The following is a 14,952-nucleotide window of genomic DNA, read 5'->3' as shown; positions in this document are numbered from 1 at the left end:
CTGGGCTGGTTGGCGTGCGTTCCAACGCGTGCGTGTGTCTCTGTACCGCGTACAGTTCGCCATGTTGTGGATGGCACGCAGCATATTATTCGACGTTAGAGAAGACTAGAGATCAATGATGCATTGCATATACCAGGCATTCCCAAGCACGGTCCTCAAGGCACACCAACAGTGCAGGTTTTGTAGATATCCAGGCTTCAGCTCAGATGGTTTAATCAGAATCCCTCAGATACTAATTAAGTCACCCTTGCTCAAGCCTGGATATCTACAAAACCTGCACTGTTGGTGTGCCTTGAGGACCGTGGTTGGGAATGCCTGGCATATACTGAGGTATCCCGGCAAGGTAGCAGCTAGATCCCCATAGCAGAGAGGACCTTTGCACTGGATCCACATCTTTATTTAACAGTTTTTTTTATATAGCACACACATATTCAGCAGCGCTGTACAGAGAATATTTGAACAGTCCCTGCCCCAGTGGAGCTTACAATCTATATCAGGCTTTCCCAACCACAGTCCTCAAGGCACACCAACAGTGCAGGTTTTGTAGATATCCAGGCTTGAGCACAGGTGACTTAATTAGTATCTGAGTGATTCTGATTAAACCATCTGTGCTGAAGCCTGGATATCAATAATGCTGTGTACACACGGGGGAGATATATTGCTCAGCCATATATGGCTGAGCAATATATGGCTGAGCATATTGCTCAGTTTCTACTTTACATCAGCGACCAGAGATGGTCGCTGATGAAAAAGAAACTGCCGGGGGGAGCCCGGCATGTTCCTGCGACCAGCGATCACCACAGGGGCAAAAACGGGAGTGTGCACCCGGCGATATATCGCCGGTGCACACTCCCATTGTGGGCAATATGGTCGCTCAGCGACCATATTTCCCGCGATTTTGCTCAAAATCGCCCCTGTGTGTACGCACCTTAAAACCTGCACTGTTGGTGTGCCTTGAGGACCGTGGTTGGGAAAGCCTGATCTATATTATTGTTTAAAGAGGAAGGGGGGGAGAAACCAGTGCACAAGTTATTGATATATATATATATATATATATATATATATACACATATATATAATTATTTTATTATTGGTCATTTGCACGAAGGGAAAATAGTCACAACCATCCTGGCAGTGGAAGCACCTAAACCAGGTGTCAGAGAACTCTTTTAGGGACTATGTAAAAACCGGACCCGGACTTAACACCCGACCGCCGGACATCAAAATCTGCAGTCCGGAGCTTGTATAGGGATGGCCATCGACTATCGATGTTCCCAAAACATCGATGTTTGGGACCCAGTGCTCGATGTTTTGGGCATCGATAGTGGATGGTCGAATAGTTTTATGCCATCGATGGATGGCTTCCGATGGTAAAAGTTGTGGGCGCATGCGTAATGCATGCGCAGCGTCATTGCGTCCAGCGGCATCGCTGTGGGCGGCGCGCCCCGCCGGAAGGTGCGCGCATGCGCAAAAGAAACTTAAACTGGCTAAAGTTTCTTCTGCGCATGCGCACGGATCCCGGCCAGGCAGGCTGCCCGCAGCGACCCGTCCCGCTGCTCTGCACATGCGCGGCTAAGCGATGGCAGGAACCATCGATGGTGTGAGATAGAATGGTTTATAGCCATTGATGGTTCCTGCTCTAGAAGCCATCCATGGCAACCATCGATAGGGGTTGTGCCGATGGCCATCCTTAAGCTTGTAGTGTCCGGTCCAGGAGGTGTGTCTTATCCGGGGGTCCCTGTGATAGATATCATCAGGGACATAGGGAAGGGGAGATTACAGCCTTCCCGTGTGGTCCGGCCCATCTGTTTTTTGCTACATGCCCAGACCATACAGGGAAGCTTTATTCTCTCCCTCCTCCTCTCCCTGGTGACAGGTGGGTGGGTGCCAGGCCAGACATTAGGATATCCATTTAACATCCATTTGCAGGATGTGGGGGAAACCCACATCATTCGATGGTCGCCGACCATCGAATGATGTGGAAGGCACACGCACATCGAAGGTTACTTTAAGATAAGCTTTGATGTGCGTGGGCATTCAGAAGGAAGTAAACCGGCAGCTGACATCCGGTGATCACGTCACTGGGCGATTTCCATGGGAACGCCCAGCGCTTTCACGGGAACACTCATGAAACGCTGTTTGCCGTAGCCGCACACACCTGGCGTATGCACATACATAGAAATGTAAATACGCAAAACATTGGTGCCCGTGCCAATGTACAGTCCTTGCAAATGGACCAGATGAACCCCCTGTCTGTAGATTGGGTTTGGGAAACACTGCCCTAAGCCTTCTAACACCACACACCAGACAATGGCAAGCACACATTAGGGTACAAAGGTTATTGAGGCTAACACGGAATAACACGGTACATGTCACTATAAGGCTCACCTCACACCATTTGAACTGCCAAGGCTCCAGATGCCTAGGCTAATGGTTACCAAACTATTCAAATCACGGTGCCCTAGTATTTGAAATGTTTTCATGGCCCCCCGAGGCCCAAGGTTTCTTATTGAGTAATTTAGAAAACTTTTAATTGAAGTAATTTGTGTTTATATGTCATCCTTAGGGTCAGAGTGACTGGCAGAGTATGATGGTGAGAGCAAAGGCAAATGCTGATGGAAAGAGATGGCATTTGGGTGAGGCAGAGGATGATTGGCAGAGGATGAAGGGGAGCTGCAGATGCATAATGTGACAGGCAAAGGTTGATGGGGACAGGCAGACAGGCAAAGGATGATGGGCAGAGGTTAACAAGAAGAGGCAGAGGATGATGGGGAGAAACAGAGGATGATGGAGAGAAGCAGAGTGATACAGGTTAGAGGGTGATGGGAAAGAGCAAGGAGAGGCAGAGGCTGACTGGCAGAAGATGATAGGGAGAGGCAGAGGGTGATGGTAAGAGGCAGAGTATGATAGGCAGAGGGTAACAGCGGGAGGCAGATGCTGATGGGCAGAGGCAGAGGGGATTAGAGAGAATCAATGGCTGACCTGTAGTCCAATTGGCAGATCAACTGGTCAGATGACTCAAATAAGCCTTTCCCTCTCACCTATGGCACTCAGAAAATCACTGAGCCCTCTTCATGTCCTCAGCAGGCAGCTTATGCACAGGAGCCCAGCCTGTCCAGGATTGAGTCCAAGGAACTCCCAATGGTTAGCAACCAGGAAAAGCTGTCGGTCTGACAGCTCTCTGTGCTGCAGATCATCAGTTGTGAGGGGCACTAGTGCGATGCACCAGAAGCAGTTCTGCCCCCGGGTTACATGCCCACTTGTGTTATTTTTTTTGTAAGATAACTAGAAATGCATGTAATTTCTATAGGTTTTTTTTATATGATTTTGGTTTTACCATATTTTTAGATGTAGTTATGTCTTCAGATGGACTAAAACACTACATGCATTGAAAAGGGAAATTGGTTTCACATCTATGTGAAAATGTGTTTTGCATTCCACTTAAAAATGCTCCAGAGGTGGAGCTGCTTTGCCATCCAAAATAGAAATAGTGGGATCCATAACTAATTGCCACACTGGATGCTGCTATTGCTGTCCGAGGCTCCCTGGCAGTGGGTGTGGCTTCCCTATTTGAACTTTGGTCTGTTCAGCAATACCTCCTTTGGTGCTGCCACTGCAAATAGTACACCTACAGGTTGAGTCTCCCATATCCAAAATGCTTGAGGCTAAGTATTTTGGATATCCACTCCAATCTATTCTCAATGCTGCTGCCCGGCTCATCTTCCTCTCCAAATGTACTATGTCCACCTCCCCTCTTTTACAAGTCCTACACTGGCTCCCCTTTCCCTCCAGAATACAATTCAAGCTCCTTACACTCACTTACTAAGCCATCACCCACTTCTCTCCCACCTACATATCTGACCTTATCTCTCCTTAGACTCCCACCCGCCCAGGGCCGGCGTCACCACTAGGCAGCTCTAGGCATTTGTCTAGGGCGCCGGCACCTGGAGGGCGGCAGTTCGCCCCTCACCCCCAGTGAACTGTGGAAAAAACTTGCGCCCCTGCAGTGCTGCTGGACCGGTCAGGGATGTCCGTGCCGCATAAAACTTTAAACGTGCTCTCACGACTCACTTCTTCATTCAATCTAACCACTCTCATCGTATGGTTAATATGACCATGCTCACTTCTACCCCTGCTGTGTCACGACTGTCTGTCTGCCCCTTCCCTTTAGATTGTAAGCTCTCACGAGCAGGGCCCTCTCTCCTCGTATGCTTTTCTAAGAATATGGTATATCTCTGCCACTGTTAAAATAGCGTAAATGTCCGCTGCTGCACCTGTCTTTTATTTACCATGTATTTGCATTTGTGCTGTAAATCACTAATATCTTGTTGCTCATCTTTGTATTGTAAGGCGCTGCGGAACCCTTCTGGTGCCATATAAATAAATGATGATGATAATAATAATACCAGATTCTCCTGTATTTTCCTGTATTTATATTTTCATACTGTAATGAGAAATCTAGGGGATAGGATCCAAGTCTAGAACACAGAATGCATTAATGTCTCATATACTGTACACCTTTTAGCCAATAGCCTGTGGGTAATTGTATACAATATTTTGCTCAGTAAACAAAGTTTAAACCATCAGAAAGAAAATGTGTCACTATATCCCCTTCAGTGGAACGCACTCCCTCGCTCCATTAGACTCTCCCCGACTTTGCAAAGCTTTAAACGGGCACAAAATTGTAATAATAATAATAATAATATAAGTTGTGCTCAAAAAAATTCAGAATATTCTGTATTTTGGAGTTTTGGATAAAGGAAACTCAAACTTTATCCCCAATGCCAGTAGATATGTACCCTACCATATGCTTTAGTGTCATGACCATACGGTGCCATCTATCTGTATGTAATGGACTTATGCTAGGTACACACCAGGACGACTAGGGCCCGATCAGCACAATCTAGATCCAATTCCGATCAATCGGATGTAGATTGTGTGCTGATTGGGCCCTTTTCTGACCTGGTGTGGAGCGATTCCGATCCGATGCGCGGTCCCGCGGGTCGGTCGGTCGTTATTGAGATCCTACCTGCTGCAGGTAGGATCTCAATGACGACCATAGAACCGGGTGCGGGTCGCCATCGGATCGGACCCGCTCACGGTGCACATCGTGAGCGGGTCGTGCCCTCCCGCGTCATCGTGAGCGGGTCGGACGAGACACTGACGACCCGCTCACGATGTGCATCGTGAGCGGGTCGTCCTGGTGTGTACCCCGCATTAGAGGGGCACAATGTGCCCTAGTACAATTTATTTCATAAAAGGAGGACCAATGATAGGCGTTACCTTGATTTTCTTCTTGCAAAGCACCTTAAGGGTTGACTATAAGTGCCAACTCAGTAGGGAGAACGAGGTGATTGGTCCTTAAATGTATCCAACACTGGCATTGTACTTAATTCTCCTAAAAGGCCAAAGTTATATCTCAGATCCTTACTTGACTTCACTTTTACTCTTTGATGATTTGATGAATAAACACAAATGACTCAGGAGCTAGTTCTCTGACGTGTCTCTTGTGCTATGTGTTACACTGTGTTCTAAACATCAGGCACTGTCGGTAATGATGGGTAATGTATATAACGAGGGGATATTTGGCTGCAGAAATTTGCAAGAACACTTTCTATAAATGCTACATTTTGTGTCACCGTTGTCTGATTGAATTAGTTTCCTATTGATTGTCACGACCACCATGGCGGCTACCCAGTGCCCCTGTGCTGTGCCTAGCCCTAGGTCCTGCATCAGCATGTCGCCTACCCTGGCGCTCACCTCCGCTCCTGTTCCTTGTGCTGGTGGGGTGCATATTCCCGCACTGTCACCGCGTGGTGACAGTGGTGCTGTGTGCTAAGGTGCCATGCAGGGCATAGGTGGCGTGAGACGTGAGCCGCCATGTGTGTCTGTGCCTGGTTAGGCCTCTGGCTGGAAACGCCGGCAACTGCGCAGCTGCGCACACTCACCGCCGGCTGGTTTCTGTCGCCTCCGCTGGCGGCCGCCATCTTTTGGGATCCTGCAACCTGTACTGTGAGGCTCCACCTACTCCTGTCAAACGGCTATCCAATCGCTGCACAGCTCACTCCTTAAGTACTGACTTGCCGGGCAAGACCGGCAGTCAGTACAATGATGTCCATGCCTATGCATCATTGCTCACTCCTGGCTGTCTGTAGTAGTTGCTACAGTTCTTGCGCCTTCGGTGAAGTTCTCTTCTACTCCTGCTGATCGTCTCACTGCTACACCTGTGTACCACGGAACCTGCTGTCGCCAATATGGACTGGACAAGGTTAGCCTCCCAAAGGAGTATTATCTTTCTCCTCACTCCTGACGGGCATTCTCCACGGTTACTTCTGGTTCTGCAGCCACGATCCAATTCAGCAAGGACATTTAGACTTCATCATTTAATCTTCATCCAATTGTTCTTCCAACCATCCAATCCTCATCCAATCATCCAATTGTTCTTCCAACCATCCAATCTTTATCCAATCATCCAATTGTTCTTCCAACCATCCAATCTTCATCCAATCATCCAATTCTTCATCCAATCATCCAATTCTTCATTCAATCATCCAATCCTCATTCAAGCATTCCATTCTTTATTCAATCATCCAATTCTTCATCCAATCATCCAACCCTAAAATCAAATATCCAATTCTTCAACCAATCCTCCAATACTTCTTTCAAGTACCAAGCATCTTCAGCCTCTTCAATAAAGTATTGTATTATTGACTTTTATCATAGCATCACTTACAGTATATGCTTGTGCCATCATTTACAACCTGTATCGCAGTATCTTCATTAAATAAGGTTTTACTTTATCTCATTGCTTCACTCCCTTCTGTCGTTAATGCAACAACCTTATATCAAAGCACCCAGCCTCCGTTACACTCCAGCTGGTTCTTCACGAAACGTGACATTGATGCTATACCTAGTTATGAATAATATGTCTTCTGTAAGAGCAGAATGATTGCCAATTTAGTTCAATATAGACCATACCAGATAAATTAAATATACTGTACAGTTTTCACTCTTGTTCGTTGATTTGTTAAATAAACGTACATTTAAACCAAGCTTTGTGGACCTGTGTTTGCTCCTAATACCTAACTAGACAGAGGCGTAACTCTGGGAGGCAACGGAGTCATCTCCTGCCGGGCTCCTGCTCTCAAGGGGGCACCTCTCCTCCCCTGCAAGTTTGAATCAGTCAATAGAAAGCTGTTGAAATCCCTTCTGTGGCTGACTCCCCCTCCTAACATCATTTTTGCAGGCGTCACACTCTGTAGAACCCATGACCTGTCTTACTGGTGACAGACATCTTACTGAGTGAGCTATTTGGGGGGCACCAGTATATATATATATATATATATATATATATATATATATATATATATATATATATATCTTGCCTCCAGGCAACTGGTACAAACTTACGCCACTGTAAAACCAAACAGAACTCTATAGATTCTGTTACAGTTACTCCTGAGGCATCAGATACTTCATTTATGACATCCAGGGGCTGGCTAGCAACTTTCAGCCTGGGGGGCAACACAAGCAAGTGGCCCACCTCCATCACCATTGTTTCACCACCCTACCCTCTCCCCTCTAGTATGCGGCAAGAATGAAACAATCCTTCCCCCACACACATACATCTGAAAAGGGGACAGTGCATGCCGAAGGTGCGTTGCAACACTGTAATGCTCATTACACATAATGCCACACACCATAATGCCCATTAAGCATAATGCCACACACCATAATGCTGTGTACACACTGTAAGATTTGACATTAGATTTTGACTATATATTCAAAATCCCATGCAGATCGTATGCAGATTGCATGCTGATCACACAGGTTTTGTCCCTTGCGATCCCGATGCGCGCTACCGTGACAGCACAAATCGAAACCCAGATACACAGGGCAGCAATGACTATATAGTGCAAATTGAATGTAGATTGTATGAATTGTATGTAAATAGTACAGAGTTAGCAAAGATTGCATAGCATTCAAATATTAATTCGAATAGCAAGGGAATCTCACTGTGTGTACACACCATTACACATGCCAACACTGTACTGCTCATTACACATAATGCCAACAATGTAATGCCCATTAAACATAGTAATGCCTATTACATATTATACCACATAACTGCTACTTACCTACATGCTCATTGTCAGAGGTAGATTGAAGCCAGGGGTAGTAATAGATTTTTTTTGCCAGGGGGGAGCCAGGGTACATGGACGCTGTCTAGGGGGTTCCATTTAAACAGCACACCAGTGCTACTCGAATCCGCACTTCCGAGTAGTGCTGGCCGCGCTGTTATCCTCTGACAGACACTAGAGGTATTGCAGTTCCTCTAGTGTCTGTCTCCTCCAAGGCGGCAGCCATTTTTGGAGGGGCTGTTGCCTTACATTCGTGTGGCCAGGAAGCCTGTGTTTTTTTGCAGCTGGATCCGGAGGCGGCGGCTGCGGCAGCAGGGGTGTGCAAGATGCACACAGCCGGCCCAGGCTCAGCCAGTAGTATATACCGGCTCGGGGGCATGTAGTACCCTGCCCCCCGGCCCAGCCCGCCCCTGATTGTATCTTTGATACATCTTTATTTGTCACCTCCTTGCTATTAGCCCCAGGCTTTGGCATCATCACATACATGCTAGGGAGTCTTTGAAGTGTACCTAACATAAATCTAAAGGTGGCCATACATCTACAGATCGATTGTCAGATTGGGCTGGTTGGAAAAAAAACCTGGAAGTATCTGAATGGCAGTTTGGCAGTTTTCCAGCATTTCAAACTATCAACGTAGGCAAGCACAGCGTGCGTGGCGAGCGCAGCGAGCCCGTGAAGGGTGGCTGTATGCGTCCTTTTCATACCCCCACTATCCACGTCAGCGTGGAGTCGACTTTAGATAGTGTGGCGAGCCACCGAGCCTGAAGCATGGTGAGCGCAGCGAGCCCAGTGGGGGACACTGATTACTTTACATGTATTTCGCGGCCCTCGCTGCGCTCGCCACGCTTCGGGCTCGTATTCCACGCCCCCTCGCGGGGCTCGCTACGCTCGCCACGCTTCAGGCTCGGTGGCTCGCTGCACTCGCCACACTATCTAAAATCAACTCCACGCCGACTTGGATAATGGGGGTATGAAGAGGTCGGAGGACGCATACCGCCGCCCCTCGTGGGCTCGCCACGCACGCTGCGCTCGCCTACGTTGATAGTGGGGGTGGCGTTGACAATGGGGGTGCATTTAACATTGTAAGCACCCATCAGGTTGCTTGTACAATTAAAAATCGCATTGCACCGCATGCCATTTGCTGGCATGCGATGCTATGCGATATTTCATTGTACAAGCACGCCTGTTAATTTAACGGGAAGATCGCATCGCATCGCACACCACTAAATACAGTATGCAATGGTATGCGATAGGCGCCGTGCTGGGAAACAAGTACCGGTATATGTGTATGGGCGATCTAACCACTGAGTTGCACATTGCCTACACAGGGGCCCATTACTTATTGGATTGCATAGGCAATGCTATCTGGGCAGGATCACATTGCAATATGCAATCCTTTTGGGTGAAAATATTAACCTGCAGAAGCAGAGACAGGGGCTCTGAAAGGATCTCATCCCTGCGCTCTGCTTCGCTGGGTGACGGGGGGGTCTACACTTGCATGGTTAGCGCTGACCCCCGCCGACCTTGCTGAACACATTGCCTCACCAGCAATGCAGTCTGTACCCTATAGGCTACAATGGGCTACCGGCATCTCAGAATGGCGGTAGCCCAGGGACCCACTGCAATGCTACCTGATGTTGATACATGAGGGGAGCAGGAGGGATCGCAGCATGGATTGGAGATTCCTGCTGCGGTACCTCCTACAGACATTCACGGGATACTTAATATTGGCGGCTAATCCCCGCAAATTGGAAGTCCAACCTGCCAGTCACTCAAGGCAGTCCCATTAGCAGGTGTTTCCTCCCTCAGGAATGCCTCTATATGGGCTGATGAGCGGCAGCCCATAAAAAACGGGTTCTGCACATGCGAGGACAAAACTGCGCATGCGCCAGACCCGTGACCCTGAATATGCCTATGAGGACTGCTGCAAAAGCAGCTCATAGAGGCTTTCGCAGTACCGAAAAAGCTACTGCACATGTGCCGGCCCTGCGAAGGAGACCGCAGTTGGGACTGGGATTGGTGGTGGCAGCGGCCTGGACCACAAGCACTGCGTCAGTGGCGGCAGCGGAAGGGTTGCCCTGCATCACGCCAGCCCCCTCCTCCACAGAGGTAAGAGCCGGCATTGGTCCCAGCATAGCTGATCAGTGTACAACTCCTAATGGGGCCTACACATGGGGCGATCTTAGGGCATTTTCTAAGCGACCTCACATCATCCGTGTGTAGGGGCCATAGCGATAGCGATTCATGGTTCCGTGCCCCACTATCGTCCAGCGACTAATATTCAGCAGTCTGGATACATCTATAATTGGCCAGTCGCAGGGCCAATGTTCACACTCAGTGACACATCGCTATACGTTATGGCTCTAGCATCGCTCGGAAAGCTCATCTCCCCATATCGCTATGTGTGTAGGCCCCATAACAGCGAAATGTACTACGCCTTGGTGAGTGATAACGCAGAGAGCGAGAAAGCACCAATCAGTTCCTAACTGCCATGTTACAGGCTTTGTTTGAAAAAAATGTCAGGAGCTGATTGGTTGGTACTTTATCTTCCCACTTTACCACTCTCCAAGGCTTAAGGTGGCCATACATCTACAGATTGATTGTCAGATTGGGCTGGTTGGAACAAACTCCTGGTAATGGAGGAGAGCAAATGACAGTTGACCATTTGCTTGGAAATGCTGGAAAACTGCCAAAAACTGTCACTCAGATATTACCAGGTTTTTGTTCCAACCAGCCAGATCTGGCAATCGATCTGTAGATGTATGGGCAGCTTTAGAACATCTGCCCCAAAGTACTAATATGTAATGAGAAATAGATCTTCTATCAGAGATGTTAGTTAATGCAGGTGCCCAATCCTTTAGGATCCCCCCCCCCCCCCCTGTAATTATACTAAGTTTATGCAAAAAGAGCAGCAAATAAATACGACAATTCTGTCATTTATAGTATATAACCGATTGGGGGAAATTTACTAATATGTGTATTGTACTTCACATGTGAAGTTGCTATAGGCAACCAATCAGATCCTGTCTACTATCTTGGGTGCTAAATAAATAAGAAGTAGATTCTAAATGGTTTCCCATAGCAACATCACATGTGAAGTAGAATACACATCTTAGTAAATTTCCCCCATTATGTGTTAGCTATTGTTGTAGTATTATTTGAAAATAGTATTTTATATTACAGGTTTGTTTGTTTTTTTACACCTTTCCGCCTCATCGCTTAGTAGAATAGACCAGGAAGAACTACAAATTAAAATAAATGTTATAGCTGTTAAAAACCATTAGGAAAAATTTTAGAACACAAAGATAAGATACACGACATTCATTTGATTTAAAGATATGTGACAGATAATTATTGATTCAAGTTAACAAAGACTGTCAGATCTGAATCGTTGCCCAATTAAATGCCTCATCCTTGCCACTTTTTATAGAAATTTGATAACCCAGGACTTTTCTATGTCCCTGACAGCATGAAAATACTAATAACGCTCTCACATATGTTATTCTTGGTATAATTACGTATTTTCCTTGGAAAACCTATTTTTACAATGAACAGAAAAAGCATTTTTCATCACAGGCTGCATTGACAATGTAAAAATAATTGCATTTTCTACAATGACATCAGTTTGCAGCTGAGTTGCCAACTCTCAGACATATTAGTGCTATCAGTCGAAACTTAAGAGCATCATTTCATCTGTCAGTAAATAAAATAAAGTCAGTAAAAAAACAAACCCTAGCTCAAATTTTAATAATGTAATCAAAAGTGTGACTTTTGTCATATGCTATGTCATTTTCTTGTAAATGTTTTACTTTTAAACATTTTTTTTTTAAATATAGGTTGACACTGTCAGCAAACACGCCAGCTGTCAGCAAATATTTCATAAAGTTTTCATTAAACGATGTTTTTAAGTATACTTAACAGTTACTTGTGCAAAACTAGTTTAAATACCCTACAAAAATACTTTTCTCCATCATGGAATATGTTATGGAAATGAACGATAATCGACAGGAAAATGACTATCGTACAGCCTCATTCTGATTATTTTATTTTGTCAATAATAATAATAATAATAATAATAATAATTAAAAAAAATGATAAAGTAAAATGTGATTTTTATGTATGTTAATATGCTTTTATGTGTATTTTTGTGCATGTTATGTTTGTGTTTTATATTTGTTGTGTTTCGCATGACTGTTATATATTATTAGTATCACCTTTACTGTTGATACATAATTATTTATACATTTTGCTGTTTTTTTTTCAGTATGTTGCCACTTGTAAAGTCGCATGTCACACTATGAAATAACCCAGCACCCTGAGCACAATTTATCGCACAGTTTGGTTCCTGCGGAAAGTCAACATGCAAATCGCTTGATTACAGGCAGAGCAGATTACCCTGACAATGATGATTTGGGAGGGGGAGAGAATGGCACGCTTAATTGTCAGCCGCATCTCTCTCTCTGGGTCATTGCTTGTCTCCGGTTATTGTACCCACTAGTGTTGATGTCTTAAATAAAACAGGTGGCTGGGTGCGATCAGCAATTAATTAGCTCGCTCATAAGTGCGGTTTCTTAAGTATTCGACAGATTCAATAGTTTAAAATATCAGCGACCTATCAATAAAGGAATTGGGACAAAAGGAAATCCTCGCTGAGTGCAGATTGCATTAGCCAGGAACGCAGGTACACTATTTAAAAGTGGATGTTAATTTGTGTGTTCCTATACAAATATTCAGAACAAAGATTCCAATTAGCATTTCAGAAGTTTCGAAGAAATCGCATGAATAAATAATGTCACAAAAACCAAGATATCTGTCGATTTGTGTAACATTGTTACAATGATTTACTTTATGTAGTTATTTGTTTATTTTTTGTTATTGTGTAGTGAAATAACGGTGCCTTCATGTGTGGTACTCTATCTTAATTTGTAGCAATGTTTGCACTATTGTGTGTGTGTGTGTGTGTGTGTGTGTGTGTGTGTGTGTGTGTGTGTGTGTATATATATATATAAAAATATATATATATATATATATATATATATATATATATATTAATAAATTACCTCCCAATGGTCGATGCTTCACTAATCTCAATAGTCAGACGATTATATATATCTTTTATTGCTGACAATACAATTTTATTAGGGAAATATTAAGGATTGGATTTTGGATCGGCAAATTACCTTCTAGAGGTATTTCCCGTCGTGTCCTTGTCACATAAGCGACCAGGCTGCGATTTGCACCTTATTGATACGATTAAAGGGACAATATTCACACGATCCACACTAATGTACATGCAATCTGTTTAGTTACCCCCACAGCAACATCGCCCACTCATGTCTACATGCGACGAGCCATCAAGAAACCCAGGATAAAAGTTAGTATTTATTTAAAAAAAATATTATTTACATAAACACTTTTTTTTCCGGCTTTTCCCAGGGCATGGGCAAGGTAAGGGTTAACAAACCAGGTATTCTTGTACAAGCAGCTCCTCCGGAACACTTTAGTAGACACGTGGAATAAGAAAGGGGGCTGGGATTTATATACATATATATATATATATATATATATATATATATATATATATATATATATATATATATATATAATGCACTGTCAAATACCTGTCTAAATAAATACATACAACATGGTGCAGAAAATAATTGTAGACATATACACATGGTGTATTTTCCTTTGTGATCTGAGCACCTAGGCTGGTAGGACTTGTAGAGGTGAAGGGGTGTGGTGGGGGGGCCGGGGGGGGGGGGCACAGTCAGTAGTCCAGCTTGTTGTATAGGTTATACAGAGGTAGGGACATGTTGCTGCCTGGATAGTACAAGGGGGCTGGGAAGGCAATGGATCTGGGCACTGGCACCCTCAGAAGTGAGTTGTCTCTGAATACCAGCGGCATGCCCACCAGAGTCTGTGCTGAGGCATGTGCCATGTTGGCAGCCTCCAGCTCAGCGGATAGCTGCCTCTTCCATTTGTTCCTTCTATTCTGGAACCAGGTTTTGACCTGAGTCTCTGTCAGCTGCAGACTGGAGGCCAGGCAAGCCCTCTCCGAGCTGCTGAGGTACCTCTTCATGTCAAAGGTGGACTCCAGCTGGTAGACCTGGCTCCTGGAGAACACTGTCCGGGTTTTCTTCTTGGCACTGCTCTGCCTGTCCCCAGGATCTCTCTGCCTGTCCCCTGGAAAGGGAGTGCTGGGGGTTAAACGTCTCTCCTTCTCCCCGGTATAGTCCTGCGGAGATGGAGAGGGCAGCTGGGTCCTCTCTGTACTGTGTGGTCCTTGTGCATTGTCTGGAAAGAGATAACCAAGTCACTGCACTGTCACCAAAGCCTGTCCATCACTCAGCGCGCACATTGTTACCCAATTTGCTCGCAGCAAGTGCCCGGCACGCATTTTGGGGGCACCTGGCACTTAAAGCGTTAACCTTCCAGCCCCCGGAACTAATCAGGGCGACTAATAAGTGTCGGATTCATCCGGGTTCATTAGAATTACAGCTATTTTATGTGTCATTTCATCTGAAGTCACCGCAGGAAATTGGTCATTTCTTTTATTTAATGCAACAGCAGAAATAAATACATATTACAATGCAATGATTTATTTAGGATTGCCTGCATTGGAAAAACTTTGAAAAGCAAAATATTCCACATTCGCTTTTACTTGTCCAGAAAGAGATTCTGGAATAAGATCACTCTCCAGATCCATTATCGCCTGCAATTATTTTATAGCCGGGGTGATAACATGGGAGAGGATTTTTTCTCATGAAATACAATTATATTCACTGTGCCTTAGTAATGCAACAATGAG

The 14,952-nt window shown here is 45.2% G+C and overlaps 1 protein-coding gene across 1 annotated transcript in view; it reads right to left on the bottom strand.

The window, feature by feature from the left end:
* Positions 1-13,753: 13,753 nt before the first annotated feature.
* Positions 13,754-14,952, bottom strand: part of HMX2 (H6 family homeobox 2) — a 39,711-nt gene continuing 38,512 nt past the window's right edge. Inside the window, exon 3 of the mRNA XM_083145622.1 lies at positions 13,754-14,438. Coding sequence (XP_083001748.1) covers positions 13,912-14,438 — 527 coding nt within the window. The 3' untranslated portion in view covers positions 13,754-13,911. The remainder of the gene's footprint in view (positions 14,439-14,952) is intronic.

The sequence above is a fragment of the Crinia signifera genome, chromosome 6 (genome assembly GCF_055691185.1).
Source record: "Crinia signifera chromosome 6, ASM5569118v1, whole genome shotgun sequence".
NCBI lineage: Eukaryota > Metazoa > Chordata > Amphibia > Anura > Myobatrachidae > Crinia > Crinia signifera.
The sequence above is the reverse complement of the archived record's forward strand: the minus strand, read 5'-3'. Positions and strand labels throughout refer to the sequence as shown.